The 12,770-nt window shown below is 44.1% G+C and overlaps 2 protein-coding genes across 2 annotated transcripts; both read left to right on the forward strand.

The window, feature by feature from the left end:
* Window positions 1–231: 231 nt before the first annotated feature.
* On the forward strand, window positions 232–3,761 carry LOC117417132 (riboflavin-binding protein-like). Its single transcript, XM_034028981.3, has 7 exons — window positions 232–336; window positions 594–781; window positions 1,188–1,284; window positions 1,647–1,775; window positions 2,099–2,207; window positions 2,911–3,137; window positions 3,626–3,761. Exons 2-7 carry the CDS (start codon window positions 640–642, stop codon window positions 3,648–3,650), a joined length of 729 nt encoding a protein of 242 aa, XP_033884872.2. The 5' UTR covers window positions 232–336; window positions 594–639; the 3' UTR covers window positions 3,651–3,761.
* A 255-nt stretch (window positions 3,762–4,016) lies between these two features.
* LOC117417130 (actin-binding protein IPP-like) lies at window positions 4,017–12,608 on the forward strand. Its single transcript, XM_059035161.1, has 10 exons — window positions 4,017–4,403; window positions 5,368–5,748; window positions 5,994–6,205; window positions 6,776–6,995; window positions 7,408–7,563; window positions 7,865–8,032; window positions 8,714–8,851; window positions 9,173–9,295; window positions 9,548–9,768; window positions 10,357–12,608. The coding sequence occupies exons 2-10, from the start codon at window positions 5,436–5,438 to the stop codon at window positions 10,579–10,581; spliced, it is 1,776 nt and encodes a 591-aa protein (XP_058891144.1). The 5' UTR covers window positions 4,017–4,403; window positions 5,368–5,435; the 3' UTR covers window positions 10,582–12,608.
* Window positions 12,609–12,770: the final 162 nt, after the last annotated feature.

Below are 12,770 nucleotides of genomic sequence, written 5' to 3' on the forward strand. Positions count from 1 at the left end.
ACATTGTGCATGATCTGATTGAGCTGTGTAAATAGTGCTTTTAATTCATAAATGAGCCCCTGCAGTCCTATCTAGTGGCTGCTCTTTTGCTGTTTTTTATGATGATAGAAATCCTACCCAAGTGCTTGACACAGCGCTGTGTGTCTCATGACACTTTATCAGTGTTGTTTAACAGGTTTATCAAGAGGTCAAGGATGTCTTCTGTGGGATGGCTGGGATGCAGGCCACCGAGTTACGTAAATCCGAGCTGTATAAAAGGGCTGGAGAGAGTCCTGCGGAGCTGCTCAGGATTCAACACGAGACCGAGGAGGCAGTTACCCAGAGCAGCTAGGAAAGGTAGGGATGAGCCTGGTTCCTTAAGAGTGCATTTCCAGCTGGAAAAAAAAAGCTTCTAAAATTAAAAAAAGCCCTAGGGTTTTCAAAGGACACTGTAAATGATACCACATTCAACATTAAAAACAAGCATTTCATTCAAATAAATTGAAGCTAAAGGATGGCATTATTTAGACCTGCCACGGTTTCGCTCAGCAGAATAAATCTCATACTGAGGACGGCACAGTCTGTGTGAAATCTCCTTTCTGTTTTACTTGCAGGACGTCCTGTTTGTTGGTCTGTGTTTACGGGTACAGGTACTTGGGAATGATGAAGTTGGCTGCAGGGTGTTTGTTTGTCCTGTTCTCCATTGTGTCCTGCCACAAGGACAAGTGTCTGGACGGAAAGGACCACAGAAAATACCCCAGCGCTGATCCCAACATGAAGGAATGCACAATCTACTCCAACTGTGAGTTCATTCATTGTCACTCTCGACACTGTCATTGCCTGCACTGCTATCCTGAATGAAACAGTAACACAGCCAGCCAATGTGTGGCTAATGCTGTACTGTACTTAAAGGAGGTACTTAAATCTACGGTATTCTTTGAAACCCATTTCTTACCAGTGTGAAGAACCTTATCACTTTCATTGTGATACACAATGTGTTCTTTGCTTGCTTTTTTACGTATTTACTTGAATTTGGCAGATACAAACGTTTTTCAAACACAGCATTGTAAAAACAGGTGCATTGTGTTGCCCTTGCTGGCGCTGCTGTTGTCTGTTTGAATATTATGTGTGCGGTGTTGCTACTCTGTAACACCACTGCAGTGCTGAATAGAGGTTGTGTTCTGATCAGTTTGAATCCTGTCCCACAGCGTCCTGTTGCTATGGAAACTTCACAGAGCAGCTGGTCTCTCCCGTGTTGATAGTGGACAACACGCACTGGGACCGGTGTGGAAAACTGAGCGAGAAGTAAGCGGGGTTGGGGATGTGTTGTATTCCACTGGGGCTGCGTGTGGAAATGTCCTCACAGCAGCGCTACACAATCGCTGCTGGTTTTTCTGCAGTACCCACAGCCTAGCTGTTCCCCAGTAACTTTCATTTGCATATTGGATAGTGCACATCAACCGTTCTGTGTACTTCATAGTACGCCTATGGCTATATTTCTTAAACGAAACCTCCACCAGATCCTGAAGTAGTCATTATCTCATTTTACCCGTTAGACCTGGAGTGGAATTTCCATCCAGGACAGTGATTGGACACCCCAGTGTTAGATGGAGGCCCGCTCCGTTTTAAAGTCATGTGACAGTCCTGTTTTGTGTGGCTTCTTCCAGATGTGAGGTGTTCATGAAGAAGATTGAATGTTTCTACCAGTGCTCACCCCACGCAGCTCACTGGATCAACCCCAACTACACAGTTGGCATTTTGCTGGCCCCTCTCTGCTTGAACTTCTGTGACAACTGGTAGGTTTCATTGTAGACCCATTACTCACATCCCCTTATTGTTCCAGCTCCCTTAGAAAAGTTTCCCACAGTATTTTTACACAGTATTTAGGCAGTTTTACCAGTTTTGCCATGTTTATTAATATGCTTTACCATGCATCGCTATTCTTTACAGTGCTTGCCTATGCTTTACCATGCTTTCACTGAGCTTCATTACACTTTGCTGTGTTTTTATATGGGAAACTTTAACTGGGATAACCTTGCACTCTGCAGCTTGTGTGTGTTCTCTACAGGTAGTTTCACATGCCACGGCTGATCTGTTTTTTTCTTTGCGGACCACGCAGGTTTGAGGCATGCAAAGACGACCTTACCTGTGCTAGAAACTGGCTTACAGACTTTGACTGGAACTATGATGGAAACCACTGCAGGAATAGCTGTATCCCATACAGCCAGGTAAGGTGGACCAGTATATGTAGAGACAGAACAAATTCAAGTTTGGTGTAAAGCAGTTGTGCAGAAAAATCTGTTTTAATTAGAAGTACGGTCATTTCTTTTGGCATTACTTTTCATTGCTGAACTCCCTAAATGTTCAGTCAAGCGCTGATGCATGGACGATGCTGTCCGATGCAGTTCCAAAGCTAAATCACAATTAGAAAAGGGGACGTTTATTTACAGAATAGGTCCCTGGCAATAACTTTGTGTACCAGGGACAAGCACTCTGTTTACCAAAAAGCATGCTGACCTGCAGACTCCCGGTCATGTCACAAAGTCCTGCTTTTGAAGAGAGCAGGAATGTTTGTCCCTCACTGCTAGACCAAACAAACTGTGGCCAAACTGTTTGAAGGTTGCTGAGTAAAACATTCAAATATTTTAAATCATCTCGAATATTTCATAATGTTTTTATACCTTTCAGTGCAAACACTCAACACTCACTTTTCTCTCACAAGCAGAAAAAGAGGGGGTAAGAGGGGGCCCTGCTAAAAATATTACTAGCTCTTATTATCTGCCCAATCAATCCCTGTTTGCCCCGGGAGGTTGCCAGCAAAGGTAGCAATGCTGTCCTCTAACTGCTATACAGCAATGCTTTCCAATTCAGGGACTGTTTCTCCTCCACTAAACACAGCCTGCACTGTGCCCTTCTCTCTCTGCTGGGTAGATGTACAAGAATGGGCGCGACTTGTGTCAGAGCATGTGGGGCCAGTCGTTAACGGTGAGCGAGTCTCCTTGCCGCTGCCTACGAATGGACGGGAGAGACGAGGTGGTGATGAAGTACCTGCTGCCCGACAAGGACACCGACAGCAGTGAAGAGGTCCACAGCGACGAGCGGTCCTGCCAGCTGGAGGGACTGGGGGAAGTGGCTGGAGAGGAGAAAGCAGGGGACAAGTGAGTAGTTGCAATTACAATGTCATGAAGATTCAGGGGTTACATTATTTAAGAGCATCATCCCCTAAGTTTGACCCCCTGTATGGTATTACTGATTGTTATTGCTATAGTGTTGCATTTTAATTTAGTATAGTAACCTCTATGAGAAATATGATTCTGGAACTATTAATGTAAATTGCTGATTGATTCAGTAATTAAGCGTGCTGTCAGGCTCCATTGCAAAGCAGGACTTTTTTGGGGGAAAATGTCGGGACACCGGGACAGTTGATGGGAAAAGGGGATGTCTGGTCACCCTAAAGCTGAGGGAACACGACTCCACTTTGTGGCTTGGAACTTGGGTTCAGGAACCGCGCGGCACTCCAGAGGAGACTTGGGGTTTGATACGGCAAAATAGGTCTCCTGGTCCTGAAGGCAGGTTTCAAGCCACTGCTTCTGAAAAAGGGGCTTTGTGTTCCCTCAGCAAGAAGCATGTCTGCTTTCTCTTTCAGGTCAGTGGTACTAAAGCAGGAATGAACCAACCTGAACTGAATTAGCAAGGACTGAACATTCCCTGGAGATGATGCAATTTCTATATTCTGTTCACTTACTACTGATGTGATGTTAAAATAAAATCAAATAAAACAACGTTTGCTACAGAGTCCTGTCCTTACTTACAAACATATATTGTTGCAGGCGTTTCCTCTTCGAAAGCGACCTGACATACCACTTGGCTGTACCATGGCATACAGTACTGTGGCAGAGCATGGAGATAAAGGGCATCATTTACTAACTGTTTCTTTGTTTTTGTGTTTTTTTATGAGGGACCAGCATAGAAAAACAGTTATACAGTCGTGTGGGTACACACTACAAATTTATAATAGATGAGAGTAAAGCCTAACCCTGATTTCAGCTACACCAGGAACATGTTTTTTGACTTTCCGGTTAGTTTGCATTCCCCAAAGAAAACTTGAGCTGATGTGTCTCCTTCTTCTTCTTCTATGTGCAGTATTATACCAAGCACAGCTCATGATATTTACAACCCCGGGTTTATTTTGTAGAGCGGGGAGCGTGGGGCGGGGGGAGCATTCCCAAGAGGAAGTAATCAACCAGTAGCCTCATCTCTGTGCGCGTTTGCTTCTGCCTGTTCAGAGCAGAGCAGTGGGACTCAGAGAGAGTGGATTGACAGACGGAAGATGGTTTGTTTTCATCGTGATGGTCTGCACAGCGGTTTCAGGTTGGAGTTGTTATCGTTTGATTTAAACCGGTGAAACCCCGTGCTTTTCAAAGGTATGTGTTTGTTAAATGAGTTCCCTAAATTCAATTCGTGAAAGCCGTTGCTGATTGTTGATGGGATATATATATAGTGAATTATTAACCCGAATAAATGGTAGAAGCAGTTGGTACAGTATGTGGGTATTAAATTATAAAACCCTGGCATTCACTAAAACATTTGACGTGTGTTAATCAGACATTCAATATGTCTGGACTGTATCGCATCATTGCAGTTAACTGCTACAGTATGGATGACGTTGTTATCGCTGTTACAAGACGTTCTTGTTGTCATATTTTCTTTATCACAAATTGTTAACGTTTATTATTATTATTATTATTATTATTATTATTATTATTATTATTATATACTCCTTTTGGTGTATTGTATTATAAAAACGGAAGTACAGCACACCACTTTCAGCGGGGGGTCAGCACACAGAGCTGAAGGGACGTCACGGGTTTAAACCAGGAGAAGGAAAGTGTATTTACTGCTCCAACACCTGAAATGTCACACAGATGCTGCCCTGGTGCAGTGATGTAACGTACTAGGGATAGGAAGGCTCCTCTGTTGTTTATTGTTAATGAGGAGTGAATACAAAGTCACTGTTAAAGTCATTGTGTGGGCCATATTTTCAAAGCGTTTCCTGCTGTTTTTAATTAACTCCTCTAGTTTGTTTTTTTTAAAGGAGAAAAAAAAATCATATAAATGTTACAAAATGAGAAACAAACGCCAAACTTGGATTGTATCACTTGGTTTACTGGTTCTGGTTTTGTAAAGCTTAACACACGTTTGACCTCTTTCAAAAAAACAGGAGTTAATTAGAAACTGAGTTTAATAAGAGGCACCTGAGCTTGTTATCTGCACACTGGCTAATCAAGCTCGTAATAAAACCTGGAATGGGTGACACTGCGATGAAATAGGAGACGTATTTCCATCCCAGTTGTTGTTATTATTATTATTATGATTATGTATTTTCAGATCAGAAAGAACAATGCCGGTCACTTGGTGATTACGCTGCTGCTGATAGACCACCCTGACGTAGAGCCATGGCCTGTGTGGGTCAGGCCAAGGTGGACGGTGCCACGGCCACGCCACACCAGAGCCACTATTCCTCGGACAAGTATGCGCGGTTCATCCTGGCCCAGATGAACAGGATGAGGATCCTGAAGGACTTCTGTGACGTCCAGCTGCTGGTCGGGGGCCGGCAGTTCAGTGTCCATCGGCTCGTCCTGGCTGCCAGCAGCCCCTATTTCTCAGCACTGTTCACCGGGGGCATGAGAGAAGCGGACAAAGACATCGTTCAGATTTTAGGAGTGGAAGCTGACGTCTTCGAAATGCTTCTGGAATTTATATATAGCGGTAACTGATGATATAAAACTGCTGTCCAGCTTGTTTTTTTTATAGCGACCACCACCCCTTTCAGTCACTGCCTTCATAACTGTACCATTTTAAGTTTCCTATACAGTAATCTGTTTTTACAATGCAGATATGTTTGTTGGTCTTCCCCCTCTTTGCATAGCAGTATGAGCTGTTCCAGAGCCTAGGGCAGCCTACGTGCTGCAGTAGCAGAGCAGTCCTGATTGTTTTTGCTCCCTTTGAAACAGGCGTGGTTAACGTGACCGTGGACAACGTGCAGGAGCTGATCGTCACGGCAGACATGCTGCAGCTCAGCGAGGTGGTCAAGATCTGCTGTGAGTTTCTCAAAGTGCAGATGGACCCTTCCAACTGCGTGGGAATCTACCAGTTCCTGGAACAGATCGCCTGCCTTGACATGATGGAATTCACTGAGAACTATATTCATGTGCACTTCCTAGAGGTGTGTGTGTGTGTTTGAGTGTGAGGGTGAGTGTGGGTGTGTGTGTGTGTGTGTGTGTCATTGCTTTCCCACGAGTAGGCTTTATACAACAACAAATTGGGCACAATGCAGAGCTCTTTTTCTTTTTTTAAGGGGTCAGGTATTGTAAAAGACGTTTGTCGAAATGTTTAGCTGCTACACTGTAAAGTTTCCTAGGGTTCGAGCGCTGTAGTAGTTTATCATTATTCTCTTTCTTTCTGTAATACAGAAATGTGACAGTGTGAAAACGAGATGCCAGATTTGTGGAACTGATCAATCAATCTAAACCTTTATTTATCCAGATGAGTCAGTTGAGAACAAATTCTCATTTACATGAGGACCTGGCAAGAGGCTCACACCACCACAGCAAACAACATCAAACACAATGAATAAAGAGTTTAAAAAAGAAAAAAAAAACACATAAAACCTAAATGTCAGCAGCAGCTCAGCACAGGCCCAGATGTCAGTGAGTGAGTGAGTCAGAACCCGTGATGCTTGATCAGTCCGCTGGTGTGTGAGCTCAGCTGATGTCTGTGCTATGCTCCATGGCAGGTGTGCGCCGGGGAGGAGTTTCCCAGCCTGGCGAAGGCTCAGCTGGTAAAGATCCTGCGCAGCGAGGAGCTGCGTATTGAGGACGAGTACCAGGTGTTCATCGCAGCCATGAACTGGGTCCTGAAAGACGTGCCCAGGAGGAAGAAGCACGTGGTGGAGGTGCTGGATCCCGTGCGCTTCCCTCTGCTCTCCCCACAACGGCTCTTCAAATGCATCGAGGGTGAGGCTTCTTACCACCATCCGCGGGGCAGAGCGCCGGAGGTGTCACACACAAAGTATAGCTCCCCAAGTTTCACAAGCCGTTATTGTATGTAGTGATGTTAATAAGTGACCCTATAATCACCCCTGATGGAAAACGCCAGCTGGATTAATAAAGAGTTAAAGAGCGGCAGACTCTAGATCCGTCACTGCTTAGACCATTAAAATAAGCCCTCCTGATTTTTTATATACAGTGCGTCCTTTGGTACACCTCATTGACTGAGCTGACTGTATCTTGGTAATGGTCAGATTAAATGATTAAGTATGTGTGAGATTTATTATTATTATTATTATTATTATTATTATTATTCATTCCAAAAAGTCTATTGGAGTGTGCTTTTCTCTGAAATCTTTCCAACTCTTTCCTCCTGAAGGTATTTCAGATTTCAGCCTGCGGGTAGCGCTACAGACCCTCCTGAAAGAATACACGGAAGTCAGCAAGTCACCTAAAGAGAACAAGATGTTCAGCGTACTTCAGCCAGCCAAGATCAGGCCCCGAAGAAAGGCGAGAAAGTATCTTTACGCTATAGGTAACTAATGCTGCTTCCCAGTCTATCACACCTTCCATAACCAGAGCAGGTTTTACTGTGAGCTTGATTAGCCACAGTGCAATCAGTAGGTAACAAGGTCAGGGGTGTCTTAGTAAACTCGTAACAAAACCAGGAATGGATCAAACTGCTATGCAGTGGGAATCTTATTGCCATCCCTGTAATGATAATGAAAGCTCTTACACAAGAGTGAGTGATTGAAAATGTGGGTATATGTTTTGGACGCTGAGATATTATATAGAGCAGTGTAATTGTACGGCTGTTTCTCTCCCTGCTCCTGCAGGAGGGTACACTCGTCTGCAGGGCGGGCGCTGGAGTGACAGCAGGGCGCTGAGCTGCGTGGAGCGCTTCGATTCCTTCAGCCAGTACTGGACCACAGTGTCCTCTCTGCACCAGGCCCGCAGTGGGCTCGGGGTGGCAGTGCTGGAGGGCATGATATACGTCATCGGAGGTGGGTACCCCAAAGTACACAGGGTCAGTGTTAATGATCTATACAGGGGGCGCCCCTTAACACGGCATCCTTTACCTCACAATAATATATCTCATTGAGCAGGCAATTTCATACATACATTGTAAGATCAATATGAATAAAATAAAGCACTCTTGACACAGGAAAACGTTGCATCATTTGCAGTCTGAGATGTGCTGTGTGTGTGTTCAGCACTGGTTTATTTCATAAGTGTTCTCCACTACACAACCAATAGACAGACTTAAGTCTTTGTTGCTGTTGTTCTATTCAGAGTAAATGCAAAAGTGCGAAAGGTAACTTTTCCATCAATTCAAATGTGTTTTTCTGTATTTTGTATAATTTGTACAGTGATTGAAATAAGACTCCTATTGCATGGCAGTTTCAGCCATTCCAGGTTTTAATACGAGCTTGTTCAGTCCCAGTGTGTAGGTAACAAGCTCAGGTGTGTCTTATTAAACTCATAGTGAAACCAGGACTGGATCAAACCGCTATGCAGTGGGAGCTTTATTTCCATCCCTGTAGGTGCCATCTTTTTAATAATTGGCCCATTCTTTGTTTTTATTAGACCATAATTAAATCCTCATAACCCATACACAACTAGTTGCTTTTTAGTACAGCTAATGAAGTTCATGGATAAACACCTGAGTGAATTGTAATTCGCAGGGGAGAAAGATTCAATGATCTTCGACTGTGCTGAGCGGTACGACCCTGTGACTAAGCAGTGGGCTGCAGTGGCATCGCTGAACTTCCCACGATGTGGAGTGGCTGTGTGTTCCTGCCACGGAGCTCTCTATGCCTTAGGTAATGAACTGAACTCTCTGTGCTACTCATGCCTGCGTGTCGTGCAACACAGACCCCTGACAGAGAGTGTGCCGTGTGATTCATTGCAGTGCTGGTGCTCTATGCCTTAGGTAATGAACTGAACTATCTGTGCCACTCATGCCTGTGTGCCGTGCAACACAGACCCCTGACAGAGAGTGTGCTGTGTAATTCATTGCAGTGCTAGTGCTCTATGCCTTAGGTAATGAACTGAACTCTCTGTGCTACTCATGCCTGCGTGCTGTGCAACACAGACCCCTGACAGAGAGTGTGCTGTGTGATTCATTGCTGTGGTGTCTACAGGGGGATGGATTGGGTCAGAGATCGGTAAAACCATGGAGAGGTACGACCCCACGGACAACAAGTGGGAAATCGTGGGAAGCATGGCCGTGCCCCGCTACTACTTCGGCTGCTGTGAATTACAGGGTAAGGAGTTCAGTGCAAATGTGACAATAGGAATAATACGCCAACTTGCCTGATACCAAAAACCCACAACCTGTCTAGTTAGTAGAACATTTATCTCAAGAACCTTTTCATTGCTACAGACTGCAGTTGCTTGTTAATCTGGGACACCCTTGCTAACGTGACGTTTAATCTCAATAGGATTTTTCTCTGCAAAGTATTGCATTTCTGTTAACAGCACTCTATCTATCTACGTGTGTTTATGTGACTGCGAAGGTTTCATCTATGTGATCGGAGGCATTAGCGACGAGGGGATTGAGCTGCGCTCTGCAGAGGTGTACGACCCGGTCTCCAAGCGGTGGAGTGCGCTGCCGGTGATGTCCAAGAGGAGAGCTTACGTGGGGGTGGCCAGTCTCAACGACTGCATCTACGCTGTTGGAGGCTGGAACGAGGCTCTGGGCTCCCTTGAAACAGTAGAAAAGTACTCGCCGGAGGAGGTAGTTCAAGCCTCCTTATGATTACATTTATATATTTTTATATCAAGATAAAAACTGTCAATAATAGCGGAGATCCTGCCAGCAACAATAACGCTTACGGGGCTATTTTAATGATCTAAACGGTGGTGCATCTTAATATCACCACTCTGTAACTTTATATGAACCCTACTGTGGCTTTCCCCCAGGGGTGATCTATAGACTTACTGAGTTTATTATCTGCTTAAAATATTATATTATAGCTCACATGTTTGCATTCTCAGCATCCATTACAAATAGTTAAGTGGCACTTGATGATGCTAATCTCAAGACAGCTGGCACAGAATTGCAAGAGGAAAGAAGCCTGTGAGATGAAAGCTCTACACCACTGATTAGATTTAACATGAAGTGCTTTCACACACTGAGCAAAGGGAATGAACTGCATTGTGTCCAGTAGAGTGTATTAGCAGTTTCCCACGGATACAGTTTTTAGCACAATATATTGCTTTTGCCATATGTTGCCCAACGTTTGCATGGTACTGGTAACAAACAGTTGCTGTCGATTTGATCCTACTTCCTTTTGAAATAAACCCAAGCGGATTCTTTTCACAGGAGAAGTGGGTCGAGGTAGCTCCGATGGGCGTGGCCAGGGCCGGGGTCTCAGTCACGGCAGTGAACGGGCTCCTGTATGCGGTGGGAGGGCGGGCGTCCAGCCGCGATTTCTCAGCGCCGGTCACCATGGACTCTGTGGAAATCTACGACCCCCACCTGGACACCTGGACGGAGATCGGGAACATGATAACCAGCCGCTGTGACGGAGGAGTGGCTGTGCTCTGACCTGTCAGATACCGGGGCTGGAGAGGAACCGATAACCTTGAAAAACACATGCAGCCAGAACCCAGGGCTTATCAGAGGAATCTGATGCTGGTTCTGTTGCCAACCAATGCATTCCTCTGTGGAGTAACAGAGAGAGGGATACAATGGACTAAAGCATTCCTCAAGACCCTCCAAGGTCCTTGTTGGGTCAAATTCAGGCCTGTTTTACAGTGGACGATGTTGCATTGTACAATTCTTACTTGTATCTTTTTAATGGACCCAAGGTGGAATGGGCTGGACCATAGATTATCCAATGACTGCTAAGAGAGTTCAGGTGCATTGGAGTCAGGCTAGTGTTTGTATAGTGCCAATACACTGTACGCTGTTACTGATCTGCTGTGAGAATTGAGAAGATTGAGTCACATGGGCTGGTCCATTTCACAAATACAACAAAGAAAGAGAAGTGGCACTGCAGCAGACGCTAGCATTGGTCACAATTTGTTCAAAAGTTTGTAATGTAATTTACTACTAAGAATGAACAGAAGTGTGCTGATTGACAGCAAGCTGAAAACAATGGGCCATAAAACTTAGTGGGTAGATTCAGTTGAAACGTACAGGAGCACTTGCTTAATCTCTGGCACCATTCCGTTAAAGTTCCAGATATAAAAGGACACCCCACACACACCCCCTTGCACCAGCAAGAGTCAAAAACGGTACAATCCATTAGCTCTTAGTATAAAGTAAAACACATGCATACAGTGTGGCATTGGAGTTTGCTTAAATGCTGCTGTATAACAGGGCCCTGATGTGGGTGCTGTGCTTTTCAGTTATGCAGATGCATTTGCTAAGAAACAAAGGAAGAGTGATAAAATGCATTCTTTAGACACTGCCCTCCTGCTTAGTTAGACATTCACAGAGTTTCTTTTATTGTTTGCTGTATGATAAATAACTAAACTCACTGTACACGGTACAGGATGTTTATACATCACGTTCAAGCAGTGTCCTCCGGGTCACACTGTTGCACATTCGTGCCATCTATTCCTAATGTTACCTCCAGCAGCTTGGTCTTGTGAAACCACCAGCAATTACAGTGGAAAAGGTCATTTCTGTATCTGAGGCAGCTGCGGCTGGGCAACAATGCTGTTAATTCACAAAACCTTTAAGCAGTGTTTTCATGACTGCTCTGCAAAGGACTCTTTATTGAAATCAAGTTTTTAGATCACAGGAGAACCTGTTTTCAAGTTAGAAACTGTCAAAATGTTTATAAACCCTCTAAAAAAATAAATAAAATAAACATGGCCTAAAATGTTATTTTGTGAATAGGACCATATATTATGTAAGGAAAAGAAACACGAGGCTGGCCCTCCATTGAGCTGAGCCTGTAGTTGCATGCCTTTGTGTAGCAGAGTCAGCAGTGACGTACAGTTTGAAACTTCACTTTGAACCCTAGCTTTGTAGTTTATGGCGTAGAAATAACCAACCTTTATTTGTTTTATCAGCATTTCCTTATTGACTCCCATCTTTTTACTGAAGGGCCATGCTTGCTTTATGAATACACTTTCTTGACGTTATAAGTAGGGGTGATAACTCTCGAATTGATTCTCTCTCAAGTTAGCTTTATTCAATTAAATTGTTCGTCAACCAATTAATGAAATCAAATGTAACAAACATGAAATACAAAAGACATCCTTCTCATGAAATAGCTTAAATTAGCTTAAAAGTGATGAATGCATTTTACTGAAACGGTCGCCTGGTATTTGTAAAGCTTTATAAAGATTAATCAAGCTTTCACATTAAAAGCCCAGGTTAGTTAGACCAGGGAGTCCCACACTGGGGGCCGCAGCACATACAACATGTTTTCTCCCAAATGACCCAGACAAAGAAATGACACTGAACATAATGAAAGCAGTAACACTTCTGAACAACCTCTCGCACTAAAGGGATCCAAATCTGAACTTCAGGGGGAGGGGGGTCCTCACTCAGGATGTCTAATTTCACAGGGGGCCTTGAGCCAACATAGTTTGGGAACCCGAGTTAGACGACACATTGTTATTTTATTTGGGATAAATTCATTACAAACTCATTTAAAAAAATGAAAAACAGCATTTCAGGCTCTGTTTACAATGCCCCATTGATTTAAAAAACAACAACATATCATGAGCCCTTGAAGATTTAATAGCCCAACTCGTGCCTGCATGAGATCCTTTCCT

Source organism: Acipenser ruthenus, chromosome 12, assembly GCF_902713425.1.
Source record: "Acipenser ruthenus chromosome 12, fAciRut3.2 maternal haplotype, whole genome shotgun sequence".
In the NCBI taxonomy this organism is placed as follows: Eukaryota; Metazoa; Chordata; class Actinopteri; order Acipenseriformes; family Acipenseridae; genus Acipenser; species Acipenser ruthenus.

Excerpts from the sequence above, each read along its gene's own strand:
- LOC117417130 (XM_059035161.1), top strand. The coding sequence starts at position 5,436 with ATGGCCTGTGTGGGTCAGGCCAAGGTGGACGGTGCCACGGCCACGCCA. Across the intron at positions 6,996-7,407 it reads GCTCTTCAAATGCATCGAGG|GTATTTCAGATTTCAGCCTG; the intron begins GTGAGGCTTCTT and ends TTCCTCCTGAAG. Across the intron at positions 9,296-9,547 it reads CGGCTGCTGTGAATTACAGG|GTTTCATCTATGTGATCGGA; the intron begins GTAAGGAGTTCA and ends GTGACTGCGAAG.
- LOC117417132 (XM_034028981.3), top strand. The coding sequence starts at position 640 with ATGATGAAGTTGGCTGCAGGGTGTTTGTTTGTCCTGTTCTCCATTGTG. Across the intron at positions 782-1,187 it reads ATGCACAATCTACTCCAACT|CGTCCTGTTGCTATGGAAAC; the intron begins GTGAGTTCATTC and ends CCTGTCCCACAG. Across the intron at positions 1,285-1,646 it reads TGTGGAAAACTGAGCGAGAA|ATGTGAGGTGTTCATGAAGA; the intron begins GTAAGCGGGGTT and ends GGCTTCTTCCAG.